The sequence below is a fragment of the Cebidichthys violaceus genome, unplaced genomic scaffold (genome assembly GCF_023349555.1).
Source record: "Cebidichthys violaceus isolate CVI_PGR_0920_01 unplaced genomic scaffold, fCebVio1.0.p SCAF_37, whole genome shotgun sequence".
NCBI lineage: Eukaryota > Metazoa > Chordata > Actinopteri > Perciformes > Stichaeidae > Cebidichthys > Cebidichthys violaceus.
This window is the reverse complement of record NW_027176561.1, coordinates 2,171,839-2,187,563: the sequence shown is the minus strand read 5'-3', so window position 1 is coordinate 2,187,563 and position 15,725 is coordinate 2,171,839. Positions and strand designations below refer to the sequence as shown.

The 15,725-nt window shown below is 42.3% G+C and overlaps 2 protein-coding genes across 3 annotated transcripts; both read right to left on the bottom strand.

The window, feature by feature from the left end:
* Positions 1-585: 585 nt before the first annotated feature.
* Positions 586-9,624, bottom strand: zfyve9b (zinc finger, FYVE domain containing 9b). Of its 2 annotated transcripts, none has more exons than XM_068725883.1 (16): positions 9,436-9,624; positions 7,082-7,902; positions 6,844-6,943; positions 6,561-6,757; positions 6,357-6,468; positions 5,811-5,933; positions 5,453-5,608; positions 5,086-5,310; positions 4,921-5,003; positions 4,687-4,791; positions 4,344-4,494; positions 3,544-3,624; positions 3,100-3,355; positions 2,849-2,954; positions 2,130-2,309; positions 586-1,277 (listed from the first exon to the last, which is right to left on the bottom strand). In XM_068725883.1, exons 1-16 carry the CDS (start codon positions 9,497-9,499, stop codon positions 1,116-1,118), a joined length of 2,922 nt encoding a protein of 973 aa, XP_068581984.1. In that variant the 5' UTR covers positions 9,500-9,624; the 3' UTR covers positions 586-1,115. The 2 variants fall into 2 exon arrangements, with proteins under 2 accessions (XP_068581984.1, XP_068581985.1); XM_068725884.1 differs by having other exon boundaries at positions 3,100-3,262.
* A 304-nt stretch (positions 9,625-9,928) lies between these two features.
* Positions 9,929-14,042, bottom strand: btf3l4 (basic transcription factor 3-like 4). The gene is made up of 6 exons (XM_068726010.1): positions 13,944-14,042; positions 13,328-13,389; positions 12,016-12,129; positions 11,653-11,854; positions 10,513-10,572; positions 9,929-10,289 (listed from the first exon to the last, which is right to left on the bottom strand). Exons 2-6 carry the CDS (start codon positions 13,379-13,381, stop codon positions 10,243-10,245), a joined length of 477 nt encoding a protein of 158 aa, XP_068582111.1. The 5' UTR covers positions 13,382-13,389; positions 13,944-14,042; the 3' UTR covers positions 9,929-10,242.
* Between the last annotated feature and the right edge of the window lie 1,683 nt (positions 14,043-15,725).

Genomic DNA, 15,725 nt, shown 5'->3' with positions numbered 1-15,725 from the left:
GGATCTCCACCCACCGTTATCTACCACGCGCGGGTTCATCAGGTCCAGAAATGCGATCTTGTTAGCGAAAATGAGTTCTTTACGTCCATTCAGCCTGAAAATGAACGCAAGCTAAATAAACCACAGATCCAGTACATGAAGTAGTTGCTTTGTTTTACAGACTGGAACAGGCAGCTTTTCTTTAAATTCCACACGCCATGTCATAGCTGTAAACTAACCCTCCTTTCAAGTTGCTTCATAAAACTGATTCTTTTTTGTATATGACTGCATTATATTTTACATTGATAGGTGTCTCTAACATTCAAGTTAAATGTATACCTCTATGATAGTGTCAATCAAAACTGGAGTTTGTTATCTTTGTAAATGAGTTATTGGATTTGGTTTTACAGGTTTTCCCTAATAAAGTCAATGAAGGCATTTTTTGCACGTGAAATCTTAATCTGCAATGTAGTTTGTCATTATAGCAGTTGGAGCAAATGTAGTGGAGAAAAAAAACCCGATATTTCCCTCTGAAATGTGACGTATAAGTATGAAGCTAGTTAAGTACTTAAGTAAATGTGTCCTTGATGAACAGGCGGTAACTCGGTCGTTGTTGCAAGTTTAATTCCAGGCCGACATTACATTTCATGAGCAATCAATTAAAATACAACCAGTATGAAAACATCCTTTAGGCATTCATTCAGTGTGCATCAAATTGCTACAGATCTACTACATACTGTTCTTCAAGTCATTCTCTTTTTCTCTTTGCTTTTAGATCGTGGGTCTGAATCCAGCTCCCACTTTTAAAGGTACTCTCCATATTGGAATTGGTATTGAACATTGTGACGTGGACGATATCAAGCTATGAAGTTGCTACTACTGTACAGTGTACAGTGATCTGATGGCCCATCCTAAGTTTCATGCGTACCCAGATTGTCTGCTGCAGGGCAGGGTGAGATCAGAAAAACCACTAACCACTTCTCTCTACTCGTGAGTGGATGAGATGTATGCAGACCTTGGATGTGGTCCGGTTCGCCCTTTTGAATGCTTTTATTGCCCTGAAACCATTGGCAGCACTGATGAGACAGAGTTGTGGTCAGGGTTTGAAAAGATGAAATAGCGGGGTGTGTGCGCTCTTAAGTAATGTTCTCCAGGATGTAAAAGATGAGCTCCATCACGATGGGCTCGTCGCCCCTCTTGCGCCCCCTGCTGTGTATGACAGGGATCAGCACGCTGTCCAGGGCGTTCAGGTACTGAGCTGGGAGGGGAAGCCCATTGCTCCCAGCCACAAATCCCACCTGAAATTACAAAAGAAACCAGTAATTTGTTTGAATATAGTCACACCCAGGAGCTTGAGTTAATAACTTTACAACTGTGAGTCATATGTTACACCACTCACAGTTAGACCAGTATGATTTTTTACAAAACATCCATGACTATTTTTCATAAACTTTTTGTCCGAGGGAAGGAGCATCTGAACCCTGAGGGAATCCCAAGCTGATGTAAGTCTCACATTGTTAGCAGAATACCACTTATTCTGTAGCATAGAAAAGAAACTGCTAATTAAAGAATTTATAAATGATCACTGTGAGAAAAAAAATAAACGTTTATAGAAAATGGATTTAGTGTCGATGTCATGGTTGTATGGCTTCATTTTATGGCTCTACAGGCTGATAATATTACCAAATATATATATATTCCATAGACCTACATAACACCTAAAATAAATACAGAGACTACATTCTGCCTGGTGACTAGTATCTATAAACAATGTGTTACTTTCGCTATCTTTTCTTTTTTGGTGGGGGAATATAAACCCGATTCTGATAATCAGTCTTTCTGGTTTGCTATGCATCTGTTTGACATACAAATTATTTTTATATTGAAGTTAATATTAACCATTTAATATGTTTAAATATGTGACATAAAGGTAACTCAACCTAAGAGTGCAGTTACTGTGGCTTTCTATAGCATCATCATTTTTCTATGGCAGAGCAGACGTCTCAAACTAAATTCTGAACGAGTATGTACTTATTGTATTTTGGCTTTGTAGGACAGTATTCATGATGCGACCTTATAATGGGAAGTTAGTAACAACATGTCATTGTGACTCAGCTCACTGACACCAAATACCAAACATCCTTTCTGACCTCTTGAGCGTCAAACGCGACACGCAGCCCCAGCTTGGCCATCCCGTCCTCTTTCAGCAGCTTGAGGTGAGGACACAGTGCCAAGCAAAACGCCCGGGCGATCCGCTCCGTTAACCGGTCGTGTTCGGCAGAGTGACTCGCTCCTCCTTTGGGGTGATTCCCCCTCTGCAGGAAAAACACCTGCACAACACGTAGACAGAGATGTATAGGGAGGAGGCAGTTATGTTAAAGGCTGCAACTAACGGTTATTTTCATTGTCCATTATTCTGTTGATTATTTTACCGATTAATCAATGAGTTGTTTTTGTCCATAAAATGTCAGAATGTCGAACAGTGTTTCCCAAAGCCTAAGCTCTTTGATAGTCTTGTTTAGTCCACAACTCAAGTTCAAGTTTGACATTAGCTCTACTTATCTTGTGCATCTCATTACAGGTACTTCATTAGATGGAGAATACAGTGTGATGAATCAGATCTAGCTGAACACCTGCTGCAGCTTTATTTGCTCCACAATGTCAGTTTACTGTCACCGTGGAGCAAATAAATCAGAAAATATTCACATTTCAGGAGCTGGAATCGGAGAAATTTGACTTTTCTTTCTTAAAAAAAGGAGTTAAACCAATTATTCAAAGTTGTTGGTGATTCATTTAATAGTTGACAACTAATTGATTAATCGTTGCTGCTCTACTTATGTTGATATTTTAAGCAGATCATCATATGTACTTCTGTCCAGCGGATGATCTTTCCGTTTTCTTTGTATTCTGACTTCTGAAACATCTTCGTATTGCAGATGGACTCCATGGATTTGCCATCGATGGGGCTTATAACTCTGGAGGACACACATTTACAACATGGGACAGAAATGAAAACGCAGACGTTATTGTCTTAAAGCCTGCACACTCTGTTATGTTGTTCTCTTTGAGCACAAAAGCCTCATTCTGCCACATGAACATCAAACAGGCGGACACACTCACCCCTTATTCACCGAGCATTTCTCCTCCACCCACTGTACACACACGAGCTCCTGGCTGTCCGATTGGTCGAGCCGTCCACAGGTGACGGAGTAGTCTTTCATGTCCCGTAGCGACCGGCGCAGCTCGGCCATGGTTTCCACGGTGATCTGCACCATCAGTCCATCTGGGGAGAGGGGGCAGCGATACAGGAGGAACACACGAACAGACACACGTACACTCACATGCATCAACATGTACACACGCTTGGACAAACAGTCTGTTAAAATGTACACAGACACACACATATACACACACATTCTGAATAAACCAGTCTTAGAGCAGGGGTGTTAACATGCACTACTTTTTTTTTTCTTTTTAAATAGTAAAAATATGTAAGCAATGAATTTCCTGCAGGGCAGGAAAATGTCAAGGTGAATCTGACTCCCCTCTGAGCAGACATCCTACCTTCTACGATGCTGGACTTGGCAAGGTATCCTGCAGACGCTTTCAGTGCACTGCTGAATATAAAAAAGCATGATCCAGTAACTGCAATAACAAAAAAAGAGAAGGAAAAAAAAACATGTTTAGAGACAAACTCTGTGGCTCCTGATACATTAGTCTTTATCGTAACGAGAAAAAAAACGATCATGTTGTGCCATCTAGTGTTGCATAAGAGAACTTCTTGAGCCCTTTGTTTCTCTTTAATTTCCCTTTGGACCCATTTAAAAAATGAATAGTGTTAAACAGTCTGTATTCTATATCTGCTTCCGATACAATTACATTCATGTAACATTTTTAAATCCAAGATTTAATTTTGTACGGGCTGCATAATCACACGGAAACTTCTCCCTAGCGTTTACATACTTCCTTGTGCCACTGAATCAAATTATTGAATGTCTTTGGGAACGTGGGATGTAGAATAAAAGATCATGGGTTTGCTGCACATTTATCATTTCTAATGGTAGATATTGAGCAGCAAATACTATTTTAAAAAGGTGTAATATTAGTAGATAGAACCACATGGTTGGTGGAATTCAACGAGTGTTTCTAGTGAAAACCTGCACTGAATGTGTTGATCTCTTTCCTTCCAGCGCACAAATTCAACTGAACCAACGTTCACCGAAATAGATGAATTATATTATCATTCAATCGAGGTGTCCACATGCCTGTTTACAATGAATGTCCCCCACTACTGCTTGATTATGTTACATTAAGTCCAGACTCTGATATCTTGATGTGCCTCTCGGTATCCTGGAATGTCCCACCTTTGCGTGGCTGATTGTGGATGCTGATGGCCTGGGTCTGGTACTGGCCATCGTCTCCTTGCACACAGATGAGGTGGGAGTCTGCAGTCTCATTGAAGCACGCCCCAATGGCCAGAACGTGCTCATTGGACTTATTCAAAGCCTTCATTAGCTAATGAGAGGGAAGGATGGCGATTGATTAAAGAAAAATAAACTACATACAGATTATTATTATTAGATAGATAGATAGATAGATAGTAACTTTATTGATCCCACGAGGGGAAATTATTTCGTTACAAGCAGCAATAGGTTCCAGAGCAGCATTATTATTAACTCTGTGAGGCATTTAAAGGCTTAGTCCTACCTCATTGTACCCAGTGGTCGGTATCTTTATGCAGGTCCTCTGAGCCTCTAGATCCACAGTGAGCCCCGGCACCATCGGTAGGCTGTAACGGTAATTCCTAAAGTCCTGAAGCATGATGGGAGGAACGGGGAAAGTTTGGTCAAAGTTTCAACACCAAACGTAACTACTAATGGTGGGAAATGTGGTTTTTGTAACAACGCCGAACAGGAAGTTGTTACAAAATGTCACACTCACCACTAACAGTCTCATTATGGTGTGGCCGATTTCCCCAAACAAGGGCTTCCTAAAGCGCACGCTGTACAGAGGACACGGGTAAACTGGAACAAGAAAGAAAGCTGGTAACTGAAGAGGAATCCTGCAGCGTTACAGGCGCAGCATTTCATTCATTGCATGGCTTACATCTGTATTCGGCCCCCAATCGCAGCATGAGACGCAAGGGAAAGGCTTTGGCCCAGGCCACCTCTGCTCTGTGGACCAGCAGGCCAAAGAGGTAGGGCTGGTTTGGCAGAGGTAGACCTTGAAGGGACTGCAGAGTGGAGCGGATGTACAGGAAGCCCGCGTGCTCCTCGCTGCCCAGGAAACTACTGCCGAACAAGGACAGCGACAGGTGTTTCACAACCTTTCCTGCAGAAATACAAAGGAAAAAGACACACGTAATCATAGACTAAAGTACCCTTTTACCAAATTTAATATAAAACATAACTACTATACATAGCAAGTTGGAAATTACAGTATGTAAGCATATTATTGTGTGCGTGGCTCTCACCTGTGAGGGTGTCCCTGTACAGCTGGATAATGTGGCTGAAAATGTCTTTGGGGAAGCTTTTCTCTTCAGGCAAACACTGCAGCAACAACACCACCTCCACCTGGCCCACAGCGTGCATTCCCTTTGTCGTCACGCACCAGCACTTCCTGTTAACATCTGTCACACAATCAAGGCACAACCTCAGAGGTCTAAAAGGACAGTTGCTGTTTTGTTTTTTTCCAATTAAAATCACATTCAATCACCCCTTTTTGTAGTCAATAATAATAATAATGTGTTTGTAGGATCACAGCAGCGCTAATTGTGTACAATATGTTGCCAATGTGCCGTTTTCTATGCAGAGAAAAAAAAAGAAACGTACAGTTGACCAGCTTGACCATAGCAAGCAGGTTGGCATTGAGGACGAACACCAGTGGCTTGGGCCTTCCACTCTCCAGCTCCTGAATAAGCAGCGTCTCAGAGGGCTGCTCCTCCACAGTGTAATCTGAAGAACAAAGACATAATAACACTGATGTATCTTCTACTGCTCTTGCTTTGAGCTGGCAAACATATTTTAATTTTTCTGACACTGTACTTTCATCCATTGTAAGCAAGTAGGAGAGCTAACTTCATGACTTCATGACTGAACTCATTGCTGTGTAAGGATTAATAACCACTGTCTCTGTGGATGCTGCTGTTCCTTCATTTTGAGTTTCAGTTTGCTCCTTCTGATAAACTTTCATCTCGCCTTGTGCTGCCTGATTTGCACGGTACTCCTGTCCATGCCTCTTCTCTTCTCTTTGCACTGTGCAAGAGTTGACGATACCAAAAAATTTAAATACCAGGATATGCGCCACTACAAACACCAAAAAAGTAATTTAGCTAAATCTTTGACTCTCACCCTCAAATGGGATGGAACCTGTCTTACCTCCTTTGACTCCTGTGGAGGTGAGGATGGGTGGCAGGCCAACCAGGGGGATGAGGTTGGCAGAGCTGCTCACTAAAGCTGTGGTGCCCCAGCCGTAAGGACCACAGGCCTCCTAGAGGAGGTGGGAGGCAGAGGACTGAGCTCGTGTTTTTGTACAAACTATCTGACTAATTACAGATCCGCAGATACGTTCAGTGATCTTACGTTGATATTTGTCCCGTGTGGACGCAAGGCTCTCCTGATCTGTGGTGAGCCCACAGGACTTCTAACCAGCCCGCCCAGTGCTCGTCTCATCAGCGGTGAGAACCCTCTGACTGGTGTGGTCGGAGCAGATTCCGACTGCTTTTTGGGGAGGATGTCATCCGCAAACCACACCCTCCTTTTCCCCCTCGGAGGTGTCCCTGAAGAGAGGATGTAAGAGTTACTTAAGCAAAGTTTCATTTAAAAAAACTGTGAACTTAAACAAAAAAAAATAATCTGTGCTCACTTTTGACGAGGGTTGAATGACAGGAAACACAAACTCGTCCCTCCTTGCCATCCAGATGTGTGAGTCTGAACTTCAGGTTGGAGCAAAGCGCACAAAAAACCTGGCGATACACAAGTGCACATGCACACACCACACAAGGACAGACACACACGTTTAACACACCAACTGCAAGTCAATTTCTTGAGAACTTCTCCGTTTTATTTCAAATGCTGCACAACATATAAACGTCCTTCCTCACCTTCCCACAAGCACGGCAGTGATGCCTCCTCTTGGTAAACGTAAACTTGACCCCACACTTCATGCAGACCTGCGCCTGAGCATCAGGGACCCACACTGGGGCCACCTCCCCGAGGACAGTGCCTCGATCCCTGGTCAGAATGCCGACGGGGCTCAGCTGGGACTCGTTGTCGGGATCCAGAGGGGAAGCTGCACAGTCGCCCATCGCTCCCTCCCCACCGGCTGCCTGGGCCTTGCTGCTGCTCGTCTCATCTCCTCCTTTAGATCTGACCTCCTTGGACCCCCTGCCATCATGTGAGGGAGTAGAGGGTGCTGCTGTCGCCTCCGAGCTGCAGGACTGCTCTTGCTGCTCCAGCCTGCTCTCCTCCAGCTCCTTCTCCTCAACCACAGAGTCCTCCTTTGATGGGACAGCCTGGGGCTTCTTCTTCTTCTTCTCCTCCTCCTCTGCCGCCTCCTTTTCCTCTTCCTCCTCCTCCTCCTCCTCCTCCGGCCATGCAGCCTCTGCAGGGCTCAGCACCAGGGGGCTGGAAGACTCCCCGAAACCTCTCTCCCCCCACCTGGAGATGGCGGTCACAGTGCAGCTGCCTTCCTCCAGCTGGGAGGGTGAAGTCGTTTCGGCAGGATGTTCGGATGGTTTCTTCTCACATGGTCCAAAGCTGCTTCTTACCGACGCATCAGAAGAAGTCTTGGATGGAGATTCTGGTCTTATTTGGCCGCAACCCAATCCCGGTTTGGACACATCCCCATCTTTGAGCACCAGCAGACAGGGTCTGTTCAGCCAGTGGTGCTTGGTGTCCTGAAGAGACGGATTGTCTCCTTCATCTGTTTCGAAGGAGAGCATGATTATCACTAACACTCAATGTGTCTATCGCTCATTCTGTCACACACACACACACACACACACACACACACACACACACACACACACACACACACACACACACACACACCATGTTTTCATGCTCATTAATGACGACTTATTAGGCAGAAAATGTTCACATGTGCTAAGTGGCCATTTAACAGCATGTGTTAATCTATTCCATCACCCTGAACACACCTCTTAGCTTTCAATCACCATGAAAGGCAGCATTAGCACCCCGCCGCCCTTGAGAGGTGTGCTTGAGCTGATCCCAGAACGGATCACATGGTTGGAAATAAGAGGTTTGTTGTGGACTAAATATTGAATGTAAAACCAAAGCATAGTATACGCAGTGGATGATACCATATAACTGCTGGTTCCCCAGAGAACCAAATGTTCAATAGGCTCTGCAAGGACTCTCTGAGTGTCCAAATATTATCATGAGGATTAACAGATGGGTGGGTTTTTTTTTTATGGCTTGCAGGTGTTTACGCTGAAATCTTGACTGGTCCTGCGAATTGACCCATTTGTTGTGAGTCTTTGGAGGTAGACCAAAAACAAATGATACAACTGATCACCAAAGAACCGTGTCTCACATGTAAATACAGCCAAATGAGCCATTTGATTCTGAATGACTCCATTCCTAATCTCAACATTAGATTCTACATAAAGGCAAACACCTTTCTCTGATGACAGCCAATTACTGTTTCTGCACCTTTCTCTCGAATGGTAAGGTAGGTAATAACCATTACTGGTAATTACCAGCACGCATGGGAGTTAACGTGTCCATAGCAGGTGTTTCATTGAGCTGTAGCTGCCAGTGACTCATGAAGAGTTATGACTCAGGACCCGGTAAGAGGAATTAAAACAAACACCAGAAATCAGAGCCTATAGTATATCTCCATCTACCCGCGTATTACCGGCTGTTCCAATTCATACTTGACGTGAATGCTCTAATTTCCAAGGGTTAAACTGCATTGCAGCTCCCTCAATAAAAACCATAAAAAGGAAGGCGCGCCTTGTCGTTCACTGCTGCGAGCTGCAGAGTGAAGATTCGCCGACACGGCGGCGGGGCTGCACCGATCCAGCTGACTGGAGCGAACGCTTTCCCGGGACAGTGACGCATTCAACACACACACGCGCAAATGTTTAATCCGCTCGCAGGCACCGAGGCCGGCGGCAATGCGACACACACCCCGCACCCCGTTACATCAGACCACCGAGCAGGACTCATCACTGGGCTGATGTTTACGGAGGCCGGCGCGTGTATGTCAGCAGCATGTCTTCACACGGGAATGTGCGCAACACACACACATACACGCACGCGTTTTAGATGATGCGGACTATGCGCGCGGCGAAATGCTGCATCAGCGAATTTCTGTGACAAAACACAAGACGCGCTGTATCATCATCCTGTACCTCGCAGGCAATGAATGGGGCGGTGGGGGGGGGGGGTAAAGCGTCTCCACCCGCGGTGCGATCGACACAATTCTTACCCTCAGTTATTGCTCCCAGGAGGCTTTCATTCTCGTCATCCCGCGCAGAGAAGAACTTCAGCATTTTATCCCGTTACATGTGAGAGCCGAGGAGCCACGGGCTTCAAGCAGCAGCAGTGCCTTGCTCACAAGCGGAGGATGGGATGATTTCGCCCCTCTCTTCTGTGATCCCCCTCCTCCTCCCCCGTGTCTCTCTCTGCGGCTCTTTGAAGAAACTCAAGAGGTGTGCAGAAACGTCCCTCCCCAGTTTTGCCCGTCTGCACAGCCCGCAGGACCGCGCGCATGGCCAAGACAACACGAGCTATGCCAGATGTGAAAAGCCATGGCTGCATGCACAACCTGTCACACTGTAGACATCTCTCTCTCTCTCTCTCTCTATCTATATATAATTACTGGATCATTTCCATGCAAAACTGCATACATAAAATCTTCAGTTTGGATGAGAAGTGTTGATCTTTACACAATCTTGTCAATGACCACAGCACCATTTAAAAAATGTTAATCATCTTTATTTTGTTTCATAAACAAAGTCTTAAGACTAGCTTTAATGACCACTGTAATCCTGACCATGACTGACACTGTGGTGAAGGGATTTGACTGTTTGCCAGAAGGGAGTATTTTTTTTATTTGTTATAAGTGCACAAGCCAGTCTGACTCGGACATCCTTGGGCCATTGTGAAATAGAAAAGTCTCTGGTTTGTGGGGGGGTAGTGTCTGATATGTCTGGAGGACGACACTTTAAAAACACTGGAGGAGGTTTCTTGCTGCGTTGGAGTCCAGCCTGTGTGCAGGTGAACTTCCTGAGCGTCAGTTTGCCTCGTCCTTTGACGCTTCATCAAAGTTCTCCACCAGATCTGCGGAACAAGAACACATTGAGCATTATTACATTTGAAGAACAATGTTACAACTCTACAAAACTATATAAAATGCACTCAGCTGAATTTATATATTCAAGGACTGCAGTAGGCAATATATTACTTAAACAAAGTGGATCTTCCATATTTGAATAAATAACAGAGTCAGCATTATGAGAATTAGTTGAAATGTGTGTGTAGACTTCAGACTAATGGTCCATACCTGGAACATCATCGTCCTCTTCCTCAATGTCTTCTGCCTTTGGAGCCTTGCTGTCGAGAGCTGAGAGAAATACAAAAAAAAGAAAACACATTATAGCTTTGGCTATTAAACTATTGTAACCAGATTGTAATATTTTCTTAATATTAGAATATGTCTGTTGATATGTTATAGCTTTCTTATTGTTAACAAATGCCAGGGAAAAAAAAAAAGAAGAGCGAAACCAAAATGTATTTATTCTACTAAACATGTTCCGTGTGACACAGACTGGTTTAACCTATTCCTCTGTGACGTTGACCTCCATTGTTTTAAAAACATGTAAAAGTCAGTGAGTCACTTTTACTCTGGATGTAGAGTAATGTTGCTTCATTCCCATGAACAATGGACTTGTAGTTTATTTTCATTTGATGCCACATAAACCATCCTGCTGCTGCAAATACTCACTACAGCATCAAACGTATATTAATCCACCGCAGAAAATAGTCCCCAACAAATACACCGCTTACTCCAGTTTGAGTCAAATTTGCTTAGGAATTACAGTGCACTGCTGTTTTAGGACATTATTCTGCCCTTTTAGAAATGAAACTATATGAATGTGACCTGTTTTTAAACATTTACTTTTGTCTTCAGTAGGAACGAATGGGCTTGTAGCTGAAAAAAACTACTTAAATGGAAAAGCTTAAGGAGGAGCAAATGAGCAACGGAGGAGGGATTCCATGATATCTGAGCCAACAGGTGCCACAATAACCAATAGTTGGTCACTGACTGCTTACATGTTTAAACCAGTCCTCCCCCACACCTGCTCCTATCCTCTCCATGAGAAAAAGTTAATCTTGACATTACATATTTGCTTATTTAAATGGCTTCAGACCATCATTTTCCATCACATGGTATCAAGCAAGTTGCACTTTATATTGAAGCTGCAATGGGGATGACACACATGTAAACACACACCAATCATCCTAAACCACAAAAGGAGGTGTTGCAAGAACTTTTTTCAGGAGTGAAATTGTAATCGAACTGTGCCGTCAGCTTCGGATGCTTCACCTCCAACAGGAAGTGACTCGTCTTAATTAAACCACCCAAAGTCGTCCTCCTCTTTTACAGTGATTTTAAGGAGGTCAGAGGTCGAGGCACACCCACCTTGCCGAGGGAACTGTTCCGCCAGTTTGCGCAGGCTGCTGAGGCTGTCTGCTCCCAGCTGACTGAGGATGCCGGGAAGCATCTCTGTCAGCTGCTTGGTCTCAGCGTGGCCCGTGATGGCGAAGGTGTTGGCGGACAGAGACGCCTGAACTTTGGGGTTGTTGAAGTGGATCACAGTCCCGTCGTCCTTGATCATGTTCACCTGAGAAGACAAAGACCATTCAGTTTTTAATTGCGGCCAAATGCTCCGGTGCAATGACCTCAGGAGTTGCTCTATGCCGAGTGTAAGTATGCAGCCTGGTCTACACGGTAAGAATGCATCACATTAAAGTAAGATCATGTTCAGGATCCACATAAATGTACCTCTTCAATTCCAGCAATATTGTTGACAGCCAACTTCTTAAGTGAACTCTGAAGCTTCTTGTCATCAGCTGTTGCAGTTCTGTGTACCACCTTCTTCTTCCTGCGTGCAGATCCCTAAAACCAAAGCAGACATGAGGGTCCTAAATCACAGCCACCTGAAGCTAGCTCTTAGAAGAGTGACAGCATTAGAGGGAAAAGGCTAGAAGGGAAACATAGCCTCGGTTGTTCAATTGTAGTATTTTATACAAAACTCTCCATTAAATAGATGAATCGTGATACGAATCAAACAAGTTGCAATGTGATTCTGATCAAGATCTGTTGGAATCCACTGCTCATGTGGATATAGATATGTGAGAGTTTAAAAATTGTACATAAATATATATACCTACAAACATATATTACATAAATGCATAAACCTAATATAAACAGTATTAATTAACATCCCTTTGATGTTTTTAAATTGTCTCTGGACAAACTTTGTGATTCACTGTTTCTTAATTTATTTTTGTCTCACAAACTCTTCATCATGTGTTACGATAGCAATAAATTGGCAATAAGTTAATAACGACTGAAATATCGGTCTGGCAGATTTATTGGTCACGTTGACGTCTCCTGTTTTGCAAACCTTCATCTTTTGTTAACTCCACTAGCTGTTTTCTTTTTTCTGGTCAAATATCATATTTTAATTGATATGAGTTAGCTATAATCATCTGAAAGGACAGATGTAAGGCACATACTGAGACACGAAACAAATGCATCACAATACAACCATAACATAGCAATTAGGGCTAGTTGTTTATACTATCAGAGAAAAGTAAAAACACACTCATAACAATTTCCCAGAGCCCAATATGACATCTTCAAAATTGCTTCTTTTGTTTGACCATCAGTCCAAAAAAAGGGGATGGATTTACAATATAACATAATAATAAATAATAGTTTCACCTCTACATACTTTGATAGCAACTCAAATATCTAATGTTCAAATATTATCATTATTTTAAAATAAATTAGCATTTCAGCGCTAATCATCAAATCAATCTAAAAGCACAGCGCAGACTTTTTGTAAAGGAGGTGGATTTAAGATCCCACCCAAAAATACCTAGTCCAACAATTTTAATAAATGCCAAAAAAACACACAGTTAAACTTGTAAATAACAACAACTAAAGCATTATATATACACACAACACTTTTTATTGAAAGATGTCTTGCAGGTTTGGGTTAAGCGTAATTTATTTAACTTGTTATAAGTGACCTAACATTACTCCGTTCCAATTAAAACAATAAACCACTTCCTGGTTGTCAACTCACCTTCCCCCCTATCCGGACCTGGGCTTGAAGTTTTGCCAGTTTTTCTTGATTCATGTTCTCACCTGCAGAGTAAAACAAGTTGAAGATGCTGTTGAAAACAAATACATGTGATGTGTAAGCAGCTAAACAACTAGCATGCTGCTGCTGCTTTCCCTGTCGACTGTGAGCTGCTGCAACAACAACACCACGAGCTAAATCAGACGGAAGTCCAGTTCTTAAAGAATACAGTAAAAAAAATGTTAAGTCAACAAGGTAAACCAATAAAAAACAGACGTTAAAGAGACGTGAAAATGATACCACGCTGGTGCAATAATAACAAAGACTAGCTCCAAGTTGTCAGTCTGCTCTGGGTGTGTGTGCGTGTATGCGTGCGTGTGTGTGTGTGTGTGTGTGTGTGTGTGTGTGTGTGTGTGTGTGTGTGTGTGTGTGTGTGTGTGTGTGTGTGTGCGTTTGGTTAGCAGCTGCAGACATGACAACACAACACAGGGCCTACAGGCTGAACACAGCGTGTCACGGCTCGGCTCGATCCGACAGCTCCGGTCCGACCACACACCAACAGCCACGCGCTCCACGAGCGCCGCACGGTACACACAAATCAACACGTATCATCCCAAACCTGGTCAAATATCCACACAGGCATGCGGTGGCGAAAGATGGAGGTTATGAGGAAGAGATTACGTCACATGCCATACGGATTTTTCTTCTTCGTGTTGTATTTCCGACCAGTTGGAAGGATTTGAGCGCCGTGCTGCCACCTACAGGACAGTTTATGTATTACATCAACAAACGCTTCTGCCCATCCATCGAGCGTGAGACACAGCCTTTTCACAAACCATTAAGACAAATAATAATTAAAATGTTTCATTAAGATATGGAAATATGGAAAAGTGCAAAGAAACAAAGAAAACAATGGTCTTATATGGAGCCACAAGTGAGGATCTGAATTAATAATTGATTTTTCAGTTTTGTTTAGTTATAATCAACAAACTGGTTTTGTTTTGAATTAAATAATTGATTAATTCAATTTGCATTTACTTTATGCTTTTCAAAACTCGGAGTAAACTAAATAAGTAAAATAGTAAAAAGAAATAATTACATTTGTCAAGTCATATTTTTCTGTTTTTAAATTCTGAAATATAAAGTGGGTTTTAATGTGGAATCCTAATGTTATTATTTGTATTCATATTTTTTACCATTTGTTTTTTCATTTGTGTGTCTGCCTATTATAATCCACCTCACAATATGTTTGTTCTCAGCTCGACTGTAATATTCACAGTTTCCACTGTGTGATCGTTTTACTGTAATTACTGTAATGAATGGCTGTCAAAGACGTGTGAGCAGTGTGCCACCGACAAATCAAATTACACTAAACCCCCAGAGAAACAGTAGGAACTGTAATTAGCAATAACTCTGTCAACACATACCAGCTGGCAAAGTAATTACTCAGTTCATATGTCCTTCTCATGACTGATACATTATAATGTATATAATTGACTGACATTTAATGATTATAAATGGTTAGAATTGAAAATGTCTTTAATTATCTTGGTGCCACATCCATCACCAATCACAACAAAATATTTTCAAGATTTTTCATTTTGCTTCGTTTTCCATTTTCACCTTTATTACACATGTTTAGCCCAAGAAAAATGTCACAAAGATTTCACGAGAGAGAGAGCGAGAGTGATGATTTACTACAAGCATACAAGTTACCACAAGTGGACCACTGACCGACTGACGGGCCCTGCTCTGTCTGATAGACGGATAGATAGACGCTACAATTATTCAAACATTGTATGTTATTCAGTCTTTTTGTAGACTGGATCAAAATACGTCACGAGTTCAGTCACAGTATTTTGTACATTCTGCTGCTGACATTTGTGTTCTGCATTATACACATGTTCACGCTGATTCAAGCTGATTAACTAGATCGTAATCATGAATCCATATCTGGCTATTGCCAGTAACAGCAATAACAAAATAAGACAAAGAGAATCAAACACTTTCAGTAAAAATCCTTAGAGGTTAACCTTTAAGCCCTAAGCCTCTCCTTGAAAATTGCATACCCATAGTAAAGAGAGTGTATTTCGTCTAAATATAAGGTGTATTTTAATAGTTTTGGTATTTTAATAAAGCTAACACTTGTGAAATTTGTTCTGATTTGTAAATATCAGTATATATGTTACTGGTTAAGAGTACATTAAGATGGAACACAGCACAAATTGAAATCTTTTATCTCCGATTATAAAATAATCAAATTTTGATAAGATATATATATATATGTTTTTTTTAATGTTGTAGTTGAAAGCTCAAACCTCTCCCAGATCATAGCCCAATAGGTTGAGAGTCTCTCTGCACAATTTGTTCTTTGATAAAATGAAGCATTCAAGAGCTAGAG

Coding starts and splice junctions, on each gene's coding strand:
- zfyve9b (XM_068725883.1), bottom strand. CDS start 9,499: ATGCTGAAGTTCTTCTCTGCGCGGGATGACGAGAATGAAAGCCTCCTG. Junction 6,944..7,081: donor ACTGCCGTGCTTGTGGGAAG/GTGAGGAAGGAC, acceptor GTGTATCGCCAG/GTTTTTTGTGCGCTTTGCTC. Junction 3,625..4,343: donor CCACAATCAGCCACGCAAAG/GTGGGACATTCC, acceptor TTGTTATTGCAG/TTACTGGATCATGCTTTTTT.
- btf3l4 (XM_068726010.1), bottom strand. CDS start 13,381: ATGAATCAAGAAAAACTGGCAAAACTTCAAGCCCAGGTCCGGATAGGG. Junction 10,573..11,652: donor GGAACAGTTCCCTCGGCAAG/GTGGGTGTGCCT, acceptor TATTTCTCTCAG/CTCTCGACAGCAAGGCTCCA. Junction 10,290..10,512: donor AGAGGACGATGATGTTCCAG/GTATGGACCATT, acceptor CTTGTTCCGCAG/ATCTGGTGGAGAACTTTGAT.